The sequence below is a fragment of the Tachypleus tridentatus genome, chromosome 13, assembly GCF_004210375.1.
Source record: "Tachypleus tridentatus isolate NWPU-2018 chromosome 13, ASM421037v1, whole genome shotgun sequence".
NCBI classification, from domain to species: domain Eukaryota; kingdom Metazoa; phylum Arthropoda; class Merostomata; order Xiphosura; family Limulidae; genus Tachypleus; species Tachypleus tridentatus.
Genome location: NC_134837.1, coordinates 100,700,534 through 100,724,421, shown reverse-complemented (window position 1 = coordinate 100,724,421; position 23,888 = coordinate 100,700,534). Strand labels below are relative to the sequence as shown.

The following is a 23,888-nucleotide window of genomic DNA, read 5'->3' as shown; positions in this document are numbered from 1 at the left end:
CATGGCGATCGACTCGAAACTTTTAGTATTACAAGCTCTCACGCTTCCAGGTGGGTGGAGTACGATGCCATAGTTGAAAATTTCTTTTTGTTAGTTACTACGATCTGAGTTGAGATCTCCCACAAAGTTACATGAATTTTATGTATGATTTAGTATTATTTTTAAAATATAAGCTTCATCAAATAGGATGGTTGCAATAACTTTTCAACTTGTAAGTGTATACAAATTGAAACAACTCTTCTGAAATTATTATTATCTATAGTTAATTGCAACTATTTTGTAGCTAAGTAAATACTTTCACGTGTGTTATTTCTCTTGATATTCGTACAACCAGCTGGTGGCGCAATGATATTTAACAGACCGTTTGTTCAATGACACGTAAACACAGTTTATGCCACGCCTTCGGTAGTAGGATGAAGTAACTTAGTAATAAGGTGTTGGAATTTGAGCTTGTGACATAAATATGATGAAAGTGTAACATAGGATGACTAAAATTCGTAACATAAAATTAAAAACACGACGTTTTATTTTCAGGTTCTTCCACTTATTGCCAAATTGCTCAGTCAGATAAGTAACAGTTAGTAAGTTGGAATAAAAACCAACATTTTCACTTTTCCTTTTCTCGGGAAATGATGATTAGAAATGAAAATGTATCATTTAGAATTATCTGCCAGACAAGTGGACATACTGTTGATGATGATAATACTGTCAGGCTTAACTTCAGGACAGATATCAACTTGCCGCTCTGCTAACAGTAATAAAACTGCTAATATTGATAATAATACTAAATCCAGTTGGAATGTGTATGATCTTTTCTATTATAAACCAGGCGTATATGATAAAAAGTATGGGGCTTTCACGGATGAAATGCGTTTAGAAATGCTTAAGGAAGCAAAACTTATGTTCCAATTTGCATATGACAGTTATATGAAATACGCGTTTCCCAAAGATGAACTTAATCCTATATACTGTAGTGGTCGTGGACCAGATTATGACGATCCGTAAGTATTATGATCTCTCTCTTTTACAGTCATGGATGTGAAGTTATATAAATGTGTGTGTGTGTGTGTATTATAAATATATATATACATCTGCATTGAATAGCTGTGGTTAGTTAAACCTTCAAAATAGCACAACCTAAATTATTTCTTTCTATAAAAATGATTAGTTTTGTAGTATGTTTTCAGTTTAGTACAAGCATTTGTAATTTCTATGTTGGTATCTTGTTAGTTTTTATCTTGTTTTTTGTGCTTTTCATGCAAAAATTTAATACCTATTACAAGTTGCAACTAAAACTTGTATGAAAGGGGTATAGGTTTTTACAGACAGATATTTACTGTCATTATAATGTTTTGCAATATTTACTGTAGATACAGAAATTCAAGAATAAAAGGCTGACTAATTTCATTACAAATAAGGCAAAAAATCTTGTATGAAAGATCATGTTTTGGGTCAAAAACATCTTTCAATGTTACATATAGAAAGTGGTAATATCTTCTGTCACATAACTTGTAAAACAGTAAGAAGGAAATTTGTACAAACATAAACCTTATGCATGGAATTCAGCCAAGTGAGAGAGATTTTTGAGCTGTTAAAAAGTACATGAAAGTTGCTGAAGTGCCATAGGATTGATATTTATTTCTTCATTGATCATATTTACTTATTATCCCTATTGTTAGGGGTCATAGGTTAACGGCCATGCCATATTGCATTTGTTGACTCTCATTCAAAATTTAACTACTATTTAATGAATGTATGTCAATAAGTTAGGTAGATTATAATTCAAAGTTTAGTATGATCTGTTAGTTAATTTCATAATTTAAAGTAAATATTTTTAAAAATTTAAATATTGATTTTTGTGTGTCAAATGGTGTGTTGAATGCAGCATTGGCTGAAATTAGATGTTTGTGATGCTCAAATACAAAGCATTTAGTTTCATACAAATTAGTAACTCAAATTATCAATATTTGAAGCTAGAATAAAAAATAACAACCTCCTATCTTTTCTATTTGCTGAAATACTGCTTATGTAATGAATCAAACACAGTGGTCTTCCACACCTCTCTCAATTTTTAAAAACATATCCTCATATGCAGTTACTTCTCTCATTGACATGTGGTTAACGAATTGTAAGCTCAGAATGTCTCTTATGTAGTTATTTTAGCTTTTGCAAAATATTTTAGTGGGAAGCCATTTATTTTCATGGCAGATTTCAAATGATAAAGTTAGTCTTTAGTGAGCTCCAAAATTTCCTTTTTTTTTTTAGACGCATATATAACCTAGTTACTAAGCTTGATAAATTATAATGGAATTCTGTGGTACTAATATAGTAATTTATGATATCTGGTTATTTTAAAATGTATATATAAAACCTATTTTGTTTTGCATCTTCCATGTGCAAAATTTGATAAGGCTTAGCATCCTACAACAAGCTAGTTCAAAACTGTTAAGTGGAACAGCTAATTATTTTCTGTAATTATTTTTTTAATTTGCTATGTTTTAAAATACCTGACATTTAAGAACTTATTTTAAATATTAATAATATATATGTACATATAATGTATTACAACTGAAATATGAATGTATTTTACAAAATACTAATCCACTGAACCACAGCCAAGACAGGTCACTTTGTAAAGGTCAGTTTTATATTCTTGGATACGGTAATGTGAGTGCATGTGCACTGTAACATTGCAACTTTTATAATGTTAACCAGGTATGGTTGGAAGGTCAATGTAATGAAAAGTTATATATATATATATAAATGTATAATGTTATGAATTTTGAACTAATTAGACTAAACATTTGTGTTTTTGTGTTATAATTTGTTCCCATTCTAGTACGAAGAAAGCATAATTTATATTTATTTCCTAATTTTTGTGGAGGTTATGAAGTTGGTCAAATTGATACAACCCATACAGAGATACAGTAGAGAAAATAAAAGATAAAGTATAATTTTTTTTTTTAATTTGATACAATTATCTGGAGGTTATGAAAACTGTACATGTGAAATTTGAGTTAATGGTGTTTATAATTTTTGTAATAAACTTCTGCAGAAAAGAGGACATTTGTAGTGTTATATGGTCACATTTATTGCTAAGTTGTACTTTTCCTTCCTTCTTGTCCTTGTAATTAATCCAGAATTATTGTTAGTACCACAAACTGTGTGACTTTCTGGGCTTATTTTAATTGGTTATACATCAAATATTTTGATATTTAACAGACTGTGAAGAAAATACATTTGTTTTAACCATATTCTTTTTGTATGTATGGTTTGTGTAAGGCTTATAACAAGTGCATAATTGCATTTTTAAAATAATGACTGACAATTGTCATTTCAAGCTGACACCAAAACTGTTTGTACATTTTAGATAACTGTTTTTGATTTATCATTTTCACTTGGTAAGTATGGCAGACAGATTTTTGTATTTTATTTGTTTTTTGATATTTAGATTTAGAAACTGTTATTATTAATAAAATAAAAATGTAACTTTAGTGAGAATGTTTACATCACCTTTTGTTTTCTCTTTCTAAGACAAATGCAACAAGGCCTTTATAAATTTCTCTTCTTGTTTTCACAGGTCCAATATTAACATCAATGATGTCCTGGGTGACTACAGTTTGACTTTAATTGATGCTTTGAGCACCTTGGCTGTAAGTTATATATTAACCTCTGGAATATAAAGCTTACTGTTTTCTGTGCCTCTTAAGCTTAATATAAGTAATATATTTGGTGATAAGTTTTACTGGTTTTGTAAACTGTTCAATAAATTTTTAGTCATTGAAAGAAGCTTTGTGAAATCATTGAGGGAATTTCATGGAACTACAGTGGAGCACAATTAAGCCGCGGACCAGTAAACTGCGAAATCGCTTAAGCCGCTGTAGCAAGTCTTGTGGCGATGTGAACGAGGATTATCGCGGCTCACCGCTAATTTAAGAACGTGTAAAAACGCGACTTACGAACTTAATCCTGGCGTTATAACTTCAAGGGGATATTTAAAAAGGATTTGCTTTAATTTGGGAAATAAATAAAATATATTACAATAGAAATCGACCGTTAATCTACTTTATCCGCTCCATATGTCAGCTTTATGGAGGCCGCCATTGTTACCGAATCACACCTCTCCATACATTAAAGTTAATCCGCGGTAAATCCGTGAAAAAGTGATCAATAATTAAAGTATTATTTTTAATTCGATAATCCGATATAATGATCACACAATGGCCCGGATGAGTCTCCTCGGCGGAGCTGTTGGCGACTTCGGCTTTTCAGTCACAAAGGTTTAAGCCGCGGTTAAGCAGGTTGACCCCCCAAATATCGCGGCTTAACGGCGCTCCACTGTATAAAGAAAAACATTATAAATGTCTGGAAATCAGTAATAGACAGATTTTTTATATTTTTACATTACAATCAGCTCTGTCACAAGTAATTTGTCATTACGGTGTATAATTTGTTCAAAGGTTCTGTGATTGATATTACTTTTTAAATAGAAATAATTTTAAAAGAATAAAGATTGAAAGTTCTTTGTTTCTGTACTCTTGAAAATATTTCACTTTTTAATTTGACATACAAATTTGAGGGCAAAAAAAGTTTAAAAATGCAACTGTTAACCAATAAGGACACAAATTTATGCAATCACATTACATTCAACTGATAACTTGTATTAACTTTTCAAAGTTATTATGTAAGATTAAGTCAGATTTGAAATGAAATTTACATAAATGTAAGTATGACCAATATACAATAACATCAGTATATTCAACCTACTAATGCCTGACCACAACAAAATGTATTTTAGTTTCATACTTGTAAACTTGTAGTTAAAAAGCCTTGTACTCTTGGATAGCCAAGTTGGATAGAAGATTGATCTTGTTAACAAAAGGTTCTAGGTTCAAACTACAGTCCCAGATTTTCGTATCCCATAAAGTAAAGTTTCTTAGAAGTGTACTTTTGATGATTCATAACATTAACTTCATACAGTAATAATAAAGGAACATATAAATAAGAGTCTGGTTATTGATATATTAATAAAGGACAAGGTAAAAAATGTCAATGACAAGAAACATGTTTCAGGAAAGAAAAGTCACCTGTATGTTCCAAAATAAAGTATAAGTATTATTGTGTTATTACATATACTTTGCATGCATGCAACATGTATTTAAAGAGTAGTAATAAACAGAAATATTATGGTGCCTTATTAATGTTTTCTTTGATTTATAGTGTTATTGATCCATATACTACATTTCATTACTGGGAATTCTCATATTACCTTTTGAAATTAACCTGTTCATTAGAAAATAAAAGTAATTTTCTGAGCTCTAAATCAATTATGCAGTTTACAATAGATGTAAGTATATTTTTTTATGCCTGTATGTGTTATTCAACTTTCATGTTATTCATTAATTCATTCTATTCATTCTATAAAATTAACCTAACAGTATACTAAATAACCATGTATAAGTGATAGCTGAAAGATTTATCAAAAATTTTTATATATATATGTAAAAACTATTGGTTTGAGTTGAGAAAATTTTTTATGTAGAGGAGCAAACAACGTTTCGACCTTCTTCGGTCATCATCATAAACAAACTCAAAATTAAAGAAGCCTTACTTATACAACAACTCAAGCCCAAGATAAACCAATACAAAGGAACACCTTTATACCTATATTACTAAATATAATCCAACATCTGAGCATGCTCTCTACATTCTTACACTCAGTTACACAACCCCCTTTAAACATGTGGTCAGCTATCAGTCAGTTACCTCTTTTTTTCTTTGTGAACCTGACGATGACTGAAGAAGATTGAAACGTTGTTCGCTCCTCTACATAAAAAATTGTCTCAACCAAACCAGCCATTTTTACATGTATATTTTTCTCTACAACTGGGTTTTCTTGTCATCACTGAGAAAATGTTCTAGTCTATGCTTTTCCTTCTAAAGTATCATGAATTGTGTATTTACTGGTTTGAATCAGTATAATATAATCTTTTAGAAATAAGCACCGAGAAGCTAGGGAGAAAACAATTAAATTGAAAACAAACAAATGCTACCATTGTATTGAGAGCATTCATTTATAGCATCTTACTGACTTAATACTCTATAGCTTTTTCAATCTAGAAGTTACAGTGCTAGAAAGAATAACCTAACACCTGTGTATATGTTTTTAAAAACATGTATTATGTGTGTGTGTGTCAGTTACACTCTACATGCCTATACAGTAGGTTATTTGTACATTTTATTGTAGATTGATTTTCTTGATCAGTAGAAACCATTTGTAAGTTTAGTAATCTGAAACACTATAAAAGTATTTATCTCTTTTTTGCTGGTATCACTTATGGGTTTTCAGCTCTGGAATAAGATACAATGTAGAATGTACGAGTTCACATCAACATCTCTATGTGCTACTTAAAGGTTTTCATCTCTGTGCTGCAAATATACAGTTTTAAATTTTTTTTAATTAGGTGTGTTTTATTAAAAAGATTCAATCTATATAGTTTTCCTTTCAGCTAAACATTGGTAGGTACATAGAAAAGCAAGACTACAACATATAAATTTTTTTAGTAAAATTTTTGTAAACAACTGTTACTCTTACAAGCATATTGTTTTGAGACCTTTTAATAACAGCAAAATTTATACCAAGTTACAACGTAATAATTTCTTGTATGGTACCTTACCTTTACTCCCAGATAGCTATTGTTCAGTGCTGCTCTCTATGTGCAAAAATGTTTTCACAAGCTTTGAGCTACTGTGTACCCCACAATCAACATGGTTAAACAGCTTTTCACTTATGACTCCTTCTGTAAGATTCTACAAAACTATTACTTCTTGTATAGTTTTAGGTAGGGGTAACTCAACTGAGGAAATTTTTATCTTTATCAGGAGATTAAACATTATTTGAGTGAACCTTCTACCCTCAATAATGCTCCATTTCCTCATGAATGAGTCAAACCTGTTCTTGACAAGGATTTTGACAGTCTCTTACCTTCTCTTGATCAAGCTGTATTTTCCTGTTTTTCTTTTGTGAAATATTATCTAAACCTAAATAAGCCATTTTAGGTAGGTTTTCCACAATGTTCCATTTTCTCCATTTCCCTCAATTTCTTATAATCCAGTTTATTCCTTATTATGTGACGACCTTTCTCCTAGTATTGGGGTTGTGTTTTCCTTCCTTGGTGGGCCATACTTTTTCAGAACAGATGATCTGCCTTTTGGCCCTCATATCCAGGTGCAGTTGGATAAATTAGGTCTGTTTTTGGATAACATTGCTGTATCCATTGGTCAGCCCATCCCATCATGGCTTCTTATAGTTCCCAAATGTGACCTATCCTTAAGTCATCTGAGAAAAGCAGACACTCCTGATTGGAAATACTGTCTGCTATTTGCTGAACAGCTTTCAAACCATCCTTCCATTCTCATTTATACAGATGGTTCAAAATCAGATGACTCTGTGGGCTTTGCCATTGTTTGCCTTGATTCGAATGTTGTGCACAGAATCCCCTCTACAGTTTCTGTGTCCACTGCTGAATTGTACACCATTTCTTTTGCCTTGGATCACATAGAAGCTATGCAGTACACGAACTGTACTATTTATACCAATTCACTTAGCTCTCTGTTAGCCCTGGAATTGCTTCACGTCAGTTCTTGCTGATATTCAAAACTGACTGGCCCATTTTTCTTTAACATCTACTTCTATCCAGTATTTCTGGATACTGGGCCACGTTGGTATTCGCGAGAATGAGCTCGCCAACACTGCAGCTAAGTGTATCTGCTCTGGCACCATCACTGCTGTGCCTGTTCCATACATGGACTATGGTTCTGTATTCAAGGCTCAGCTCTGTGCCAGCTGGTAGTCGACTTGGAGTGAGCAATGCAACAATAAGTTTTTCCAAATAAAACCCTATATTGGACTTTGGCCGTCTAGCTTCTGTAAGGTTTGGAGGGAGGAAGTTGTTCTAACTAGACTATGCATTGGTCACAGTTTTTTAAGTCATCATTTTCTTTTATCTGGAACTGTTGGATCAATGTGTAGTTTATGTAACACTCAAATCACTATAAGCCACATTTTACTTTCTTGCCATTGTTACAACTCTCAACGATGGAACTGTTTTAAACATGTTCTGTCCTAAGGTTTGTCCGTAACATTAGACAGTGTTATTGGTGATGGTAACACTGTACACCTTGATAAAGTTTTTAGTTCTTTAATGGCCATTAATCTTTTTATTGTCATTTAAGTGTTGGATATTTATTCATTAGACCTGAAATTAGAAAATGGCCATAATGTCAAATATCTCGAAACCAAGACTGGAAAGGCCAACTTCAGGTGAATGATGCAGCTGTTTGAACTACCCATTAGTCATCCTGTTGAGTTATTATTAACATTTTGCTACACAAGGCTTTTAAAACTTTTATTACTTTTTGAAAATGGCCATAAATAACTCCGACCAGGACTGGAAAGGAAAACTTCAGGTGACTGATGATGGTTTTTGTACTTACCTGTTAGTCTTTCTGGCGACTTATGATAACTACAATTATGCAATAGAAAGTCCTTTACAACTTGTATCACTGTAGTTTTTCTCATAACGTTGTAGACTAGATGTAAACATTGATTTTATGCTATTTATGTATTTTTTTAAACTTTGTTTTGTTTTATCTTAATTTCCTTTATGAATTTTACTAAATGTTTTTTAATTTTAACTTTTTGTCAGATGTTTGGTGCAGATAGCCTAGCTGCTTTGTGTGCCATAAAACACCAAATCAACCAACTAACCTCTCAGTATTTTGTTTTTTCTCCTCTTGCTGATGTCAGGGTTTATGCTGAGTAATTCTTTCTCCATTGTGAGCTGTAGCTAGCATACTTCATCTTACACAGGCTATGGATCATTTTGTCTTCACTTACTATCAGCCTGTTTTTTGATTCTCATTAGTTAGAACCCACTGTTGCCAGTATGAGGAACTGAGTCTGACTGTCCTGTTTGTTTTTCCCAGGCTCATTTCCCATGTTTGTTTTACCCTTATGACTCTCCCAAAGTACTTATCCACCATACGTCTCCTTTATGATGCACTCCACCAGTCTTCTGAGGAAGTTTTGGGGGATACCTTCTCCCTTATTACTTTTAAGTTGGTACTATTGTCCTCCTCAGCTCTTTCTCGAAATGTAGTTTCTTTTTTTGCTGGGACCTTCTGGGGAGGGATGCTGTCTTGTTTCTTGCTTATTTACCCTCCTCTTATTTGAGGGACTTATGGATGGTCCTTTTTCTCTAACAGTTCATTTTTGGGAATACTCCTGACACTTTTATAATATGTAGAATTAGTGAATCAACATTTGACCCGTTTGTTCTTCCTGGTGACTGATCTATCCCATCTCAATAAATTTCTGGATCTTCCTCAATTTACAGTAGAGTCCTTTCTCAAACTAAGGTGGGCTTTCTTTTTAGAATTCTGCATTACCAAGGTTGACATCTTGTATGCCAATCTACACATTCGACTTCTCATTGGTACAGGTACTATCCTTGGTTTGTTCTTCATAGGCTTTTGTACCTGTTTTATGTCTTACCTTTTGGGCTTGATTAGGCTCTGTATGTCTTTGTTGGATGATCAAAGCTTTTGTCTGAATTATGTATGCTCATGGATTGCATTTACACCATTACATGAATGAATGGCTTCTGTTAGCTTGTTTTAAAGTGAAGTCTTCACATCATACTCTTCTTCTGTCAGAAGCTGCTTAATTGGTTTGCATTATCAAATTAGAGAAATCTTTTCTGCCCACCTGGAGTCTTCTTCAAGTCCAACCTCAGTTGGACCTATTCTTCTTATTTACTTATTTTTAATGGAGCTTTTAGTTATCAGTGCTGTAGTTTTTCCTTTTATTGCTACTTGTGAGATCATATTACTTTTGGAGATGTGGGCTTCTGTGGAAACACTTATCCTATTGGATTGGACACATTTATAGTCTCTTCATTGGACTCTGCACAACCAATGGACTCTTGTTTGTAATCCCTTGGCTTCTCCCATATGTCTTCCTGTTTCCCTTGTTGCATTGGTGATTGAACAAGGCCCGCACATCATTGGATGTGGTGTTTCCTCTTACTCATCTGGAGTAGTATCTCTTCACCAATACTTTCCTGCACAGTTGGGGCATAGGCCAATCAGTTGAAAACTTCCAGACTGTGTTATATAACATAATGGTCTTACTATATCAACACCTTGGAGCTTCTGGTGGTACAACTGGCTTTGGATCACTTTCTTTGTTTAGTCAAATAGTCAGGAATTGAACTATTATGATCCATTCCAACAGTTACATAGTAGTAACTTATATTGACCATCAATATAACACCCATTCTGATTTCCTTTATTATTGAACCTTGGATTTACTTTTTGGTACCATGCAAGTGAGATACATCTTCTATTGTGTCATGTTCTGGATGCTTTCCTCCTCATGGCAGATCATTTTTCCTGATCAAACAAAATTATCCCATGGAGTTGCCCCTTGCACCTCATATTGTCTCTTGACTATGCTCACTCTGGGGTATTCCTCATCTGGATGCATTTATAACGTTTCTTAATGCCAAGTGGCTTCTTTTTAGATCTCCGGTTCCCATCCATTAGCATTAGCTGTTGGTGAGTTCAACTAGGACTGGACCAACAGATACTTTCATGTTTATCCTCCTATCCATCTTCTTCCAATGGTGACTTTGATCATCATTGCCATTCTGTGTTGGATTATTCTGATTGCTTTGTACTGGCCACCATAACTGGTTTCCTTGACTACTTCAATGCTGTACTGTCTAAGATGTGACTTCCTATCACTCCATTCCTTTTACATCAACCATAGTTACCAGTATTTTGTCCTTCACTTCCCACCTTCATGCCTGACATTTATAAGGTCCTGGACAAGATGATCATGTCCTTTTTGGCTAATTCTATTCATCCTCCCCCAGAGATGGTTTATCAGGGTCTGTAGAATTTCTTCTGCTACCAATTGTTGCATCAGGGTTTTTCTCCTTCTTGACCCACCATTTTTCTTATTACCAATTTCTCCTTTTCAAGCATGTTTTTTCTGAATTGGGATGTTAATGTGATTTTTCAATCCCTTAACCTACCTCCATTTGAACTTTTGTCCTCCTGTTCTTTGATTTCATTGTTCCTTTAGACCTACCCAACTTTCTAGTCCTATTAGCCTGTGGGTGTCATTGATCTAATATATTTGCCATTGATATCTCATACAGTCTGTACCATTCCATGTATTTTCTCTGTTATTTGGTAGGATAGTAACTGGTTAAGTTATCTTATTGATATACTTTCTTTTAGGGGATGTCCATTTTTTTACTGTTCGGATCTCATTCTGTGGCAAGTGTTGCTTGTATATAGGTATACTAATTGCATCAAAAATCTGCACTGTATGGTCATGATGCCATCATTAAATACTTTATCCCCACGTCCAATAATGCACACTGTTAAGATGGGGTGTTCCACAAGATCATCATTTGCAAGTTGTCCTCTCAAGATATGTTTGCTCCATACATATGCTCATTCCAGACCATACATACTCAGTATTATATAGATTGAATATTGGATATGCTTCTCTCATTTTCTGCCCATGTTAGTGACACTTTTTACCCCACATTTTTGTAGAGTATACCTGGTACAGATGTGGTGCAAGGATCTCCACTTTTCAGGTGCCTTTTGAATACTTTTAAAAGGTGTTTTTCCTTCCCTATGCACTGGTCTTTCTACGTGTTCAGTGTGGGATTGTAGCTATATATATATGTGTATGTATGGGTGTGTGTGTGTGTGATAAGAGGTAAGGTATTGTATCAGAAGTTATAAGTTTTCCTGTACTGAAAATATATTTCTGATAGGTACTTACCTCTTTTCACACTTCCGACACGAAGTGATTGGAAGAATCGAATAGAGGGAGTCGCATATCTCAACGGGGTGTTTTGCACTGCTATTGGTGGAAGGTTGTCACCTGATAATTTACATGCAAGACATAGTTGAAACATGTTGACCGTGGGCAATGTGGGAGTTCAAGGCTTGTCATGTAAAATTTTTTTGCATGTAGAGTGTTACAATGAACAAGAATAGCTATATTTGTGAGAGGAGGTAAGCACCTATTGGAAATACATTTTTAGTGTAAGTTATAATGTTCACTAAATGGATACTTTAAAATGTTTTTAGTGTATTAAAAGTAATTTTTACATTTCAGTATAAATTTTATTAATATTTTCTGATTTATTAAATATTAGTATTTAATCTTTTCATTATTGTTTATAGTTCTGTTTTGAATGTAAGGAAAACTAAAAAAGTGAAAAAACTGAAAATGTGCATTTATGATAGACTAATTCCACTTGTCTGGGCTACTAAACTTAGAGTTGTGTTTTAGTTTCTTATTAGAAATGTGTTACTAAAATATGACTTTCCTTGAACACTTTATCCATGTAGAGAAAGTTTGTTTATTCTGTCAAATTATCTAGTTTTCCTTTTTGCAACGGATCACAGATCAAATAACATCAGGTTTGTTGACTTGCATTAAAAATTTTACTGAACTACTACTTATGAATTTATGTCAATAAGTGTGGAATGGTATTGTATATTATAATTCAAATGTTAATATTAAATGAGTTAATTTCTTAATTTTAAAGTAAGTATTAAAATAGTGCACCTAAATATAGATTTTAATGAGTCACAAGATATGTTGAAATTAGATGTTTCTGATGTCAAATTAAGCCTGTAGTTTTGTACAAGTTAGGAACTCAAATTACTAATGTTAACAATCTAGAATATAAAATAAGAACCTTATATCTTTTTATTTTGATGAGGTATGGCATATATACTGAATCAAACATAGTGGCTCTCTTTCCATTTTTGAAAACAGTCCCTTATATACACCTTAGACACTTCAACATATGATATATGAAAAACCAATCAATAGTTTAAAATGCCCCCTAAGTGGTTTTCTCAGCTGTTTCAATCTGTGAAAAGGTTACCATATTCTTTTGAACCAAGATTAAGAAAGTAGGTTATGTCTTTAGTCTGCTTGAAATTTCATGTGTTTTAAACCTGAATATATCTTAGTTATAAAGTTTAATAAACTATAATGGAATTCTTTGGTATCAGTATAATTACTTATGATTTTTTTTTGGTTATTCAACTGTATATTCAAATCTAAAAAAAATTTATTCAATGTCCTCCATGTGTGAAATTTTAAAAGGCTTAGCAACCTACATCCAGCAGCAACCGAGTTCAAAGGTTGTAGCAAGAAAAGATAATTGTTTACTTCTTGATTTTATGTTTTGTATTTTAACAAAAATAAGTTTAATAATTTATTTCTAAATAGTAATAATCTATATAGATATATAATGTATAATAATTGAAATATGACTATATTACAAAATACTAGTCCACTAAAACACAGCCAAGACAGGGAAAACTAAAGGTAAGTTTTATATTATTGGATATGTAACACGAGTGCACATGCACCGTATCAATGTAAGTTATGTAATCTTAGCTAGACATGATTGAAAGGTTAGTGTAATAAAAAATAATATATTTGTAAATATATAGCTTTATGAGACTTAAGCTACTTAGAGGTTAAACATTTGTATTTTTATGTTATAATATGAAGTCATTCTGACACAAAAAATATGATTTGTATTTATTTCCTAACTTTTTTATGATGATTACAAGGTTGGTCAAGTGACAGACCATGCATAATATAGAAAATAACATAAAATGTAAAGTCTCACTGAAAACAAATATTTGAAATGTATTTAGAAGGTTTTAGAGATTATGCAAATAATATTTGAGATTTTGGGGATGAAGAATAGCTTACATAATTATAGTATGATATCACTTTGCATTCAGATTAGTAACAAAACAGATTCTGTTTTCATAAACAAGTATTTAATAGAAATATTTTACTAAAACTACTATATTTTTTTTTATATATACAAAAACTTGTAATCTTTACTAAATGTTTACCAAATTTTTTGAAGATACACAGACTGTATCAAAAGTTTTAATGCAAATACTTAGTGTACATATGTATAGATGAACTCATGTCTTTTATATTGAGCCTGTTGTGAAATAGTTAAAGGGAGTTAGCTTTATGAATGCACCCAGTAAAATAATTTTGAAGATAGTGTTATTTACTATGATGAAGATCTGATGCATTCTTGAAACAGTAGTTTGACATGAGTGAAAACTTTTCAGTGTTTTATTTTGCATGGAACAAATTTTAAGAACAGTGTATTTTCTGTATTTATATGTTTAGGTAATGGGAAATTCCAGTGAGTTTAAAAATGCTGTCAGGCTGGTTGTCGAAAATGTGTCTTTCGATAAAGACAATACAGTTCAGGTGTTTGAAGCAAACATTAGGTAAAGGGATAGTTTATAAATGTTCCTAATGTTGTAAAGTATACTTATATATGTATGATAGATTTTTTGAGAAGTATGGAAGAATTTCACTGATATCATTGAATTTGGTTGAAAATTAAAAATTGCACTTCCTGTATAAAAATATACATAATGCTAACTGTAAAGTATACTAGTTAATGTATAAGATATAAGAAAATTGTGTGTGATATTCTAATTTGTATTAAAATAAGTACATGTGAAATGTTTTATTGCAAGGATGAAAAATTTGATATTTTTTAATACATATTAAAAGCATAGATAGGAATGACTTGTATTTTTATAAATTAGCAAGAAAAAAAATGTTTAGCTTGATAGCACTCACTTAGTTTAGAGCTGAACTACTTTGAAAGAGCTGTTTCCAAGGGCATTTTTACTATCTGGAGCCACTTGATGAGAGATGCAGTGTGCATCTCAAAAGTATTCTATACCATATTTTTAGGATTGAAATTTGGGTAACTTGGAAGCTCCTCCAACCAGTTAATCTCCTTTATCTGTCTGCAATTTTGCCATAGGTTTCTGAATTATCTCCAAGTTAGTATAAGTTTGTTATATCTTGCTATAAGGGGAAGCATGATTCATTTGAAAGAGAAACATTGGTTCACTAGACAAGTTCTTTGCACTATTGCAGCCAAGCTGTTTTGTTCTTTGCTGTTATCAGATCACATTGTACTTCAGTGATTACCTGAAGACTGTGCTTGTCACTCTTTTGTGGTGGCATATATTTTCTTCACTCATAGAGCAAGTACCCTACAGTTGCAATAATCTAAATTCAACAAATAATGGCCATCTGCTTGTCTTCCTTGCAGGTATCAAACAATTGTTAAAACTGGTTTGGAAGTGATGCAACCAATTCAAGAAAACTTTTTATGTTTAGGAAGCTAGTTTTAATCTGGTGAAACATCCAGATGTCTTCTTTTAGGTCCAGCTTTGAGTCCTGAGTAAGTTGGAGCACTGTGAGTTCTGTGATTAATTTCAGATTCAAAATAAGATTGTATGTAAAGATGACATATAATATAGGATACATTATTTGTATATCAAATCACGTGATGTCTGATTTGCATATTTTTTGTTGTGATTATAAGTATTACAATTTCCTTTTTTTCATTTTACAAGATGTATATCTGGATAATTAAAGTTAGTGTACTATTAATAGTGGCCTAAGTTTTAGAAAACTGAAGATAAACTCATGGATAATGATTTTGTAGAAAGATTTGTAAATTAAAAAGTTTGTTATTCAATTTTAATAATCACTGTATTATGTCTTATTTATTTTTAAATTAATGAAAATGTTTCAGTCACCTGAATCACAAGTAAAAATTCTTTAGAAGTTAGCAGGTATTGATTAAATCTCATACCCAGTTAACAAGTTAAACTGTGATCCAGAATATCTCAAGAACTATTGGGATTAAAAACCTAAACTTTTCAAATTTTTCTATGAGGTTATATCTTTTTTTCCTTGAAACAGTCTGGACATTACATCTTCAAACTTTGGTGTATATGAGCTAAAATTATGCATATTCTATTTCTGTAGGATAATGTAGTAAGAGAAAAATGTGTTATATTCCTTTTATATTTGCAGGATATTAGGTGCCTTATTATCTGCTCATGTTATCATAATTGATCATCGAAAACCTTTTGGAGATCTCAAACCATCTTGGTACAAAGGAGAATTACTATCGCTTGCTCATGACTTGGCAAGTCGTCTTCTCATGGCTTTTGAAAATGCAACTACAGGAATTCCTTATCCACGGGTGAGTAACTGTGCTGTATAAACATAGCTTTGTGTTTTTATTTTTAGTGTTTTTGGTCATTAGAATTTTCTTATGTGATTTCTTTATTCAATTTTGTTGAGATTTATTAGAAATATTATTTCAGTATTTTATTAAATTAACACGTTTTATTTTCCATTGATGTAGTCATCAATTTCATAAAGTTAATGAAATCTCTAATTTAAGTTTTATATAAAGTTGAAAGTAACTAATGATTTTAACCTCACAGACTTTACTAAGCCAGTTCATACCTCTAGACAGAAAAGTACATTACAAGCCTTACAATTAGAGCCACTTATTGTCTTTGTATAGGCAGTTGGTAGTTAATGAGATATTTTGTTTAAAATTGAAGGTTATCAAAAATACTGGGTCATAATGAAAACAATAGTATGCACACATTTAAAATACTAAAGTTAAATTTTATAAATAAAGATTTTTCCTTAAAGGAATTATTAAATGCTTTGAAAACTGAATAACTTTAGCTTCCAATATACATTACAGCTTTTATCACAATAATCAAATCTGATTTAAACAAGAAGGTAAAGAATATTAATATTTAAGTAACCAAATTTAAGTAGTGAGCTGTTGCAATTAATAAAAGTAGCTTCGCAATAATGTATTTTTCTAGACAGTGATGGAACAAGTAATATTTTTTCCTTCAGGACTTCTAGATTTCAAAATTAACATTTAATATTTCAGATTTATTTCAGGAACCCATGAAAACATATTTGGAATCCAGAAAAATCTTCCAAGATTCTGGAAAATGTACATTGTTCAATTATTAGTAAAGTGAAAGACAATTTCTACTGTAAGAGTGAAGTTGCTCAAATATATATAGTCACAACTATTTATATTACAGTTCACAGGCATTTGCCATACATTTTTGGCATAAAAATCCTTTGTTTATTTTACCAATACAAAGTTCATTAGTGTTTACTTTTATACAGTAAGAAATAATAATCTTATGAGAGAAATACACTAGAAATGTCTTTATATCAAATGATGGAAACAAAACATTGTGCAACAGGAACTAGTTTGTGTAATGATTTGGAAAAAGCTATGTAATTATTTTTTTTTACCTTTATATCATAATCTACTTTTAACTGCACACATTAAAATTTAGAATGAATTTGCATTATTTCATTAATTGCTAATTCTCTTTTTTAAGGGTGTAATATTGTGACAAAAACTAGTATGTGAATATCCCACGTTAGGTAAATCTTCGTCATGGGGTACCGAAAGAAACATCCACCCACACTTGCACAGCTGGTGCAGGATCTTTACTTCTTGAATTTGGAATGCTGAGTCGTCTTTTGGGTGATCCAGTTTATGAAGGTGTTGCTCGGAGGGCTAGTAATGCCATCTGGGAGCTTCGTTCAAAGAGCACAGGACTTGTTGGTTAGAGTACAGTTTTCGTTTTTTAATATATATATTGAATTAATGTCTTTACTTATCTATACAAATATTTTATCCTTGTTAATTGTACAAAATTGTAAATTATATTCAAGAATTCTTAATGCTAAATTGCTTTATATAGGTTTGAAAAAAATAATAAAAAAACATACTGTAGCACTGAATACTGAAGGTTTTAATAATATTTTTTCTATACATTATAATGTTTTTTCAACTTTTTTGAGTATTTGATTGCTTTAAGAATATATATGTATAAATAGTTTTGTTATAGAAGTACATTAGCCTCATTATTTTATAAAACCAGGTATGTTAAGATTTTTTTATAATAGAACAAAAAATTATTAAAAGTTTACTATTATTTTTGCTTAACATTCCCTACTTTTATTTAGCTTGTATTTTGACATATTTAGCATAGTACTTAAAGTAAACGTATAAATATTAAAACATCTTTATTCTGAAACATACATTTTCTGAAACTTAAAGCTATTACTAAATCTCTAGGATTTCTTCTTTTGCCCAACTAAGCATTAGTGTGATTTTTTTTCTCGCCTACTTCAGTCTTTTATACCCCATCCAATTGCTCTGGCGATATCTGTTTCATGATTTTCTCCACTTATGTCAGTGTGTCCTCTAATCTGGTACTGTTTATAAGCACCTCATTTAGATAATATCACTTTTCCTTTACAAAGCTTTTACATATGAGTTTCTCTAAAGAAGTGCTATGAATATCCTTTGGTGAGATTTTTATGTCACCTGGTTGATTTCCATTCAATAATATTTTAACAAATGTACAAAAAAAATATTATTTTTGACATGTCATATTCCTGGGTTACTGTTTCCACCACAGAGAGTGATCAGATCTTTATTTTACCTCTTTTATGTAGTATATCTCAACATTTGGGGGAGATTGGGTCATTCTCAGTTGAGGCTGTCTGTGAACTAATTCAATTGGAGATGGAGACATATATTCAGTCTGAGGGAGGGTCTGAGGCTGCTTTTGCTGATGACTCAAGACATTTTGGAGAGAAGTTAGATTTACTTTTTCTGGCACTTAGAAAAGGTTTGTTTGCTTTAGTTTTGCTTATTTTCTTCTTGTGGCTCAGAATGCATCACTCTATGGTTACATGATGGGATCCAGTCAAATGTGTTTATATATTTTTTCTAATAAACAAAAAGATCCTCAGGGTTCAGGATAAAATGTGGAATATAAAATGTACCCTAAGTATTGGAGGTGACTGTGGAAGTAAGGCCCACATTATGGTGAAGATACACCGTCTATCAGTTTTAACCTACGTTCACCAGTCTTGCGTATATCTCTGTTGATATTCTTCCTCCCCTCTAAGAGCTAGTGGAGTCAGTCTCGAAATACTAATAATATTATCTGAAAAGATGCTTATCTACTGTACCAGGGTAGAGGGAGCATTGACATAGGTGGAGAATATCATGAGACAAATATTTTCAAGGGCAGTTGAGTAATGTATAAAACATTTGGAGCAACCAAGAAAAAAAAATCATATCTGTGCTTAGATGGGTAAAGAAAGAAACCCTGGAGGTTAAGTAACAGCTATAACTATTAGTGGAGGTATTATTGGAATTACATATTCAGTAGGAATATGTTAACTTCTATTTACGTAAACTGGATTTATTTTATGTTAGTATATCATCCTATGTTAGAAAGTTTTAAATATCAAATTGCCAACTTGTGGAATAGCAAATTCAAGATACAATGCAAACAAAAATTATTGTTACATAACAAATGCACAGTGTTTAACCCCCTTTCATTTTTGCAAGGAGGAATTTTATAAAAAAAATATTCTGAATAAAAAGAAAAACAAATTAATATTTTATGTGATATCTAATGTTATGGTATATTTTAATTTACAACTACTACAAAATCATGTTCTTTGTTTGGGTTTTATCATCCTATGGCCATTTATTTTATTTCTTAAATTGTGTTACTTGTACAACCTAATCTGAGTAAAGTACTGTGATTATCTTTGTTGAACAAAATCTAATGTTTCTATTATTTTAGGAAATGTGATTGATGTGAATACTGGTGAATGGGTTGGAAAGATGAGTGGAGTTGGTGCAGGAATAGATTCTTATTATGAGTATTTGCTAAAGGTAAGAACTTAACCTTTGAAAAACTAGATTTTGTTATAAAAATATTAAAGAAGGAAGGAGTAGCTTCTCATTTTGTTCTAAGTCCCAAACTAATAATTTTGTGTGACATACATCTGGAAATATGCTATATTTCTCAAAATATTTATCCTGGAATTTCATGAGAAACTTTTTTATTTCAATTAGAATATTTGCAATATATACGTATATATTACCCTATGATTTTTTAATTATTTTCTGATATGTTTCATTTTTTTCTATTTAAAAAGCTTGGTAGTGAAATGCTCCTGTAAATGGGGAGTAAATACTTGTGTATAACTGTTACATAAAGCTACTATTTTGTTTTGAAATAAGGTGACCTCAATTATTGGTTCCCAAGTTATGTCCCATAGTACTCTAGATAAATGAAAATAAAAAATTGTGTTAATCTATGTCACTAAGCCTACCATTAACATCTAGTTTTAGTTGATGTAATTTTTCTGAGTAAATTGTGGTAATTATGTTATAGAAGGTACCTACATGTAGAAGGTGAAAAAACTGTTCGTATTTCATTCCAGTCGTATATTTTGTTTGGAGAAGAAGAAGATCTGCAGAGGTTCAATGAAAGTTACCACATCATCAAAAGATACATGAGAAAGGGGTAAAAACTACTGTATTAAAGTACTTAAACAAAACAGTATAGCTTATTGAGTCATCAGTGCATAAGAAAATAATCAAAAACTTGCATCATAACACACTTTCCAAAAATGAGTTATTAAACCTTGAGATGTATATATTACTTAATTCCTAAGGATGTAAATTATGCAAGTTTAAAAAATTAGTTTTAAATAGTATATAGAAGCATAATTCAATAAAAATCTAAATGTAATTAAGGTTTTCTAACATAGTTATATCAGACATTTTTCTTTAATTTCATGATATATAGCTCCTATTTTAAACCTGTTTCTCCAGTCTGTTTTTCTTGTTTTTTCAAAACTTAAACTTTTACTGTCAATTTATAATAAACTGATACAGATGTATTTTCCTACATTTTATATTAAAAAGTAAGTCAGTCACTTGAAGTAATTTTTTTTTGGTTTATGCAGAAATTTTTGCTGTCATTGCTTGATATTAGCAAAGCAGATAAAGGAAAACAAGATAAAGCTCTACAGGAAACCAGTAGATAGTGTTTTGGAACACTGAGTATAAAGGATTCTGACATAGTACTTACCTATCACAAGAGTAGGTATTCTTGTTGAGTGGTGTTCTCTATATGTGAACGTTTTTCTTACACAAACTTTTTGTCCCTTCTCCTATTGGATGATTCCAACATGTTTCATACAAATCATCATTCATAACTTTACTACCAATAGGAGAGTGACATACTCATGTGATTCCTCTATATGCCTATTGAACTGTTGCTTCTCATTTGGCAAATTTGTGCTTGTTCCTTTGTTTATTTCAAGTTTCATGTTGAGTTTTAGTATACTTTGGTTTCAGGTAACTTACTTCCAAGTTTATTCAGACTGTTTCTTCACTTCAATTTAATCTCATTTTGTTACAGTTGCAGTGTTATTTATACTTTTGGTTTTTGGTTGACTCTTCTCGATTGTGATTTCTGAGTGTTTATGTTACCACTTTGAGAATTGTACCTGTGACTAGCAGTGTGTGTCACAGGCCTCAGATGCAGGCAGTCTGGCAGGAGATTGAATGTTATTTGGGTGAACCTCTCCCCACTTCCCTCCAAACATGTTGATCCTATTCTAGTTGACAAGGACTCAGAATGTCTATTTCCACTTCTTTTTTTTGCAATGCTTTCCCATGCCCCTCCTGATGATTCAAGGCCTACTACAGCTTTTATGGATTTTGTTTCTCATGTAATGATGTTTTGTCTCTCACCCCTATTTCCTATGAACCACGTCCTTCCTTTCTACATGACCAATTTTCACATCTCTATTTGGTTTTCATCTGTCTTCATATATTTTGGTATATGCTGACAAATGTGCCTCACAGTTAAAAGATGGGATTACTGTGCCTCACAGTTAAAAGATGGGATTACTGTGCCTCACCCCCATTGGCTTAGAATCAGTTTGCTTTTGCGTATCATTATGCAAGTTGTCCTTTCTTAGACCAACAATTGTTAGATTCTGTTTTACCTACATGGAGGGCAGTTCACAAATCTCTCATTGCTCTGACCCATACCCAATTTTCCTATCTTAATCTTACTCTCACTTTTTTCCATATCTCTCTATCATTCTTCTCTCTGAGGCTCTTCACTGAAATTCTGGAGAGTTTCCTGGTGACATCCTCTCCCTTCTGTCCTACATGTTGGCTCATTTCTCATGTTTAGCTCTAACTTTGCATATGTGATTTCATTGTGGTTAGGACCTTTTAGGTCATGGTATGATCTCAACTTGCATCCGTTCACCAACATCTTATCTTCAAGATTTACGCATGTCCACATTTTTGTAGCAATACATACTTTACATGAACCTCAAATTCTTGGCGTTCCAAGTTGCATCAGTCCAACAATCTTCAAGATCTGGAGCAATGATTCCACCATAATATGGTTTCTTCTGGCTTGTTCCAAACTGGAGTCAGTCAGCCATACTCATCAGCTCATTTCATGACTGCTCAGATAAACTGGTTATTCAATATGGAGAAGTCTTTCATATGTCCTAGTCAATATCTTGTTTATCTAGGTGTCTTTTTCAATACTCATTTCCTACCTTCTTCCTCTGTGACTTTGCTCCATGGAATTGTTAGTTTACCACACCCTTTCAGTTCTCTTACTTTTTGCTTGTGTAGCTCTTTCCCTCTTGGAAATGTGGCCTTGAATGATTTCACTGATCTCCCTTGGTGAAGCACATGCGATCTCTTTACTGGGCTCTTTATGATCAATGAAACTTTGTTTGGAATCCCTTAGTAGCTCCCATTACAGCCCCTTGTACCCTGATGGATGATCTCCTTTGGTAGAAAGGCAAGGCCCATATGTTGGTAAGTATCTTGCTTCCTCCTTATTGTCTGAACTTGTGTCAGTTTGTAGATACATTCCTTCAGGGCTGAGGTACTCAGTCACCAAGAGGTTTCAGGGTGTTGGTCTGCCAATGAACAATCTTTTTGTATCAATATTCTCAAGATTTCTTAGGTCCATTTGGCTTAGAATCACTTCCTTCCATTGTTTGGGGATGATTCATTTCAACAATTCTACAGTGGTGGTAGCACATACCAGTCACGAAGGAGGAACTCGATCAAGATCTCTGTTTTTGTATGTTGTATTTTCTATATTGGGCCCACATGTGTACCACCTTCATTTCATTGCAGGTCACATTCTGGAATGTGACCATCCTTTACAGAGAGTCTTTCCCACTATGTCAACATTTCTCAGACAAAATGGTCTTTCAGTCCCTTTGTATTTGGATGGCTTTGCAATCTGTGTGGTTTTTCACATGTAAATGCATTAGCTACAGCTCTCAATCGCAAATTGCACCTCTTTTGGTCCCTTGTACCCCATCCTTGGTATCTGGCTGTCAAAACCTTAGCCAAGATTGGTCCCACAAATTCATTTGTGTTTATCCTCCAATCCAGTTATGTCATAAAGTGGTTTCTTTCATCCATACCACTTAGTGTCAAGCTATTCTGATTGCTCCCTAGTGCCCAGTTCAATCATTGTTTTCACAGTTACTCCAACTGCATCTTTTTTCTCTAGTACCCTTTCTATCATCACTCTTAGTCACCTGTTCTGTATTCCGTCTTTTATGTTCTATATCTTCAAGCCTAGTTTTTACCCATTTTTAGCAAGGAGAGCAAGTTTTTCCCATTTTTCCCACTAGCTTTCCTTTTGGCTTGATCTATATTTCCTTCTAAGAAAGTGTATCAACACAAATGGAAGGTGTTTCACTGTTGGTTTGCTTCTCTGGGATTCCCTGCTGACCATCATACTGTGGCTTGTGTGGCTGATTTTTTCACATAGCTTTTCACCTGGAAGGTCTTTGGTCTTGGCTCATTGGGCTGCCTTATCCCATACATTTGATTTTTACCAATATTGTTGAGTGTTTGTTTCCCTTGTATGTTTATGCATTCCCTCCAGATTTGTTATCCTCCTGGTGGACAAGACTGGAATATTAATGTGGTTCTCCAGTCCTTCACCCAATTTCTGTTTGAACCCATTTCCTCAGGCTTCATGTT

The 23,888-nt window shown here is 32.4% G+C and overlaps 1 protein-coding gene across 2 annotated transcripts in view; it reads left to right on the top strand.

Moving 5' to 3' along the window:
- Window positions 1-381: 381 nt before the first annotated feature.
- The window catches only part of LOC143236474 (ER degradation-enhancing alpha-mannosidase-like protein 1), a 32,573-nt gene continuing 9,066 nt past the window's right edge, over window positions 382-23,888 (top strand). For both annotated transcript variants that reach the window (XR_013019564.1, XM_076474759.1), the window contains exons 1-7: window positions 382-1,001; window positions 3,581-3,653; window positions 14,276-14,379; window positions 15,998-16,169; window positions 17,402-17,585; window positions 19,633-19,724; window positions 20,279-20,361. Coding sequence is in view for 1 of the 2 variants with exons in the window: in XM_076474759.1 (XP_076330874.1) it covers window positions 643-1,001; window positions 3,581-3,653; window positions 14,276-14,379; window positions 15,998-16,169; window positions 17,402-17,585; window positions 19,633-19,724; window positions 20,279-20,361 (1,067 nt within the window). In the remaining variant the exon portion in view is untranslated. The remainder of the gene's footprint in view (window positions 1,002-3,580; window positions 3,654-14,275; window positions 14,380-15,997; window positions 16,170-17,401; window positions 17,586-19,632; window positions 19,725-20,278; window positions 20,362-23,888) is intronic.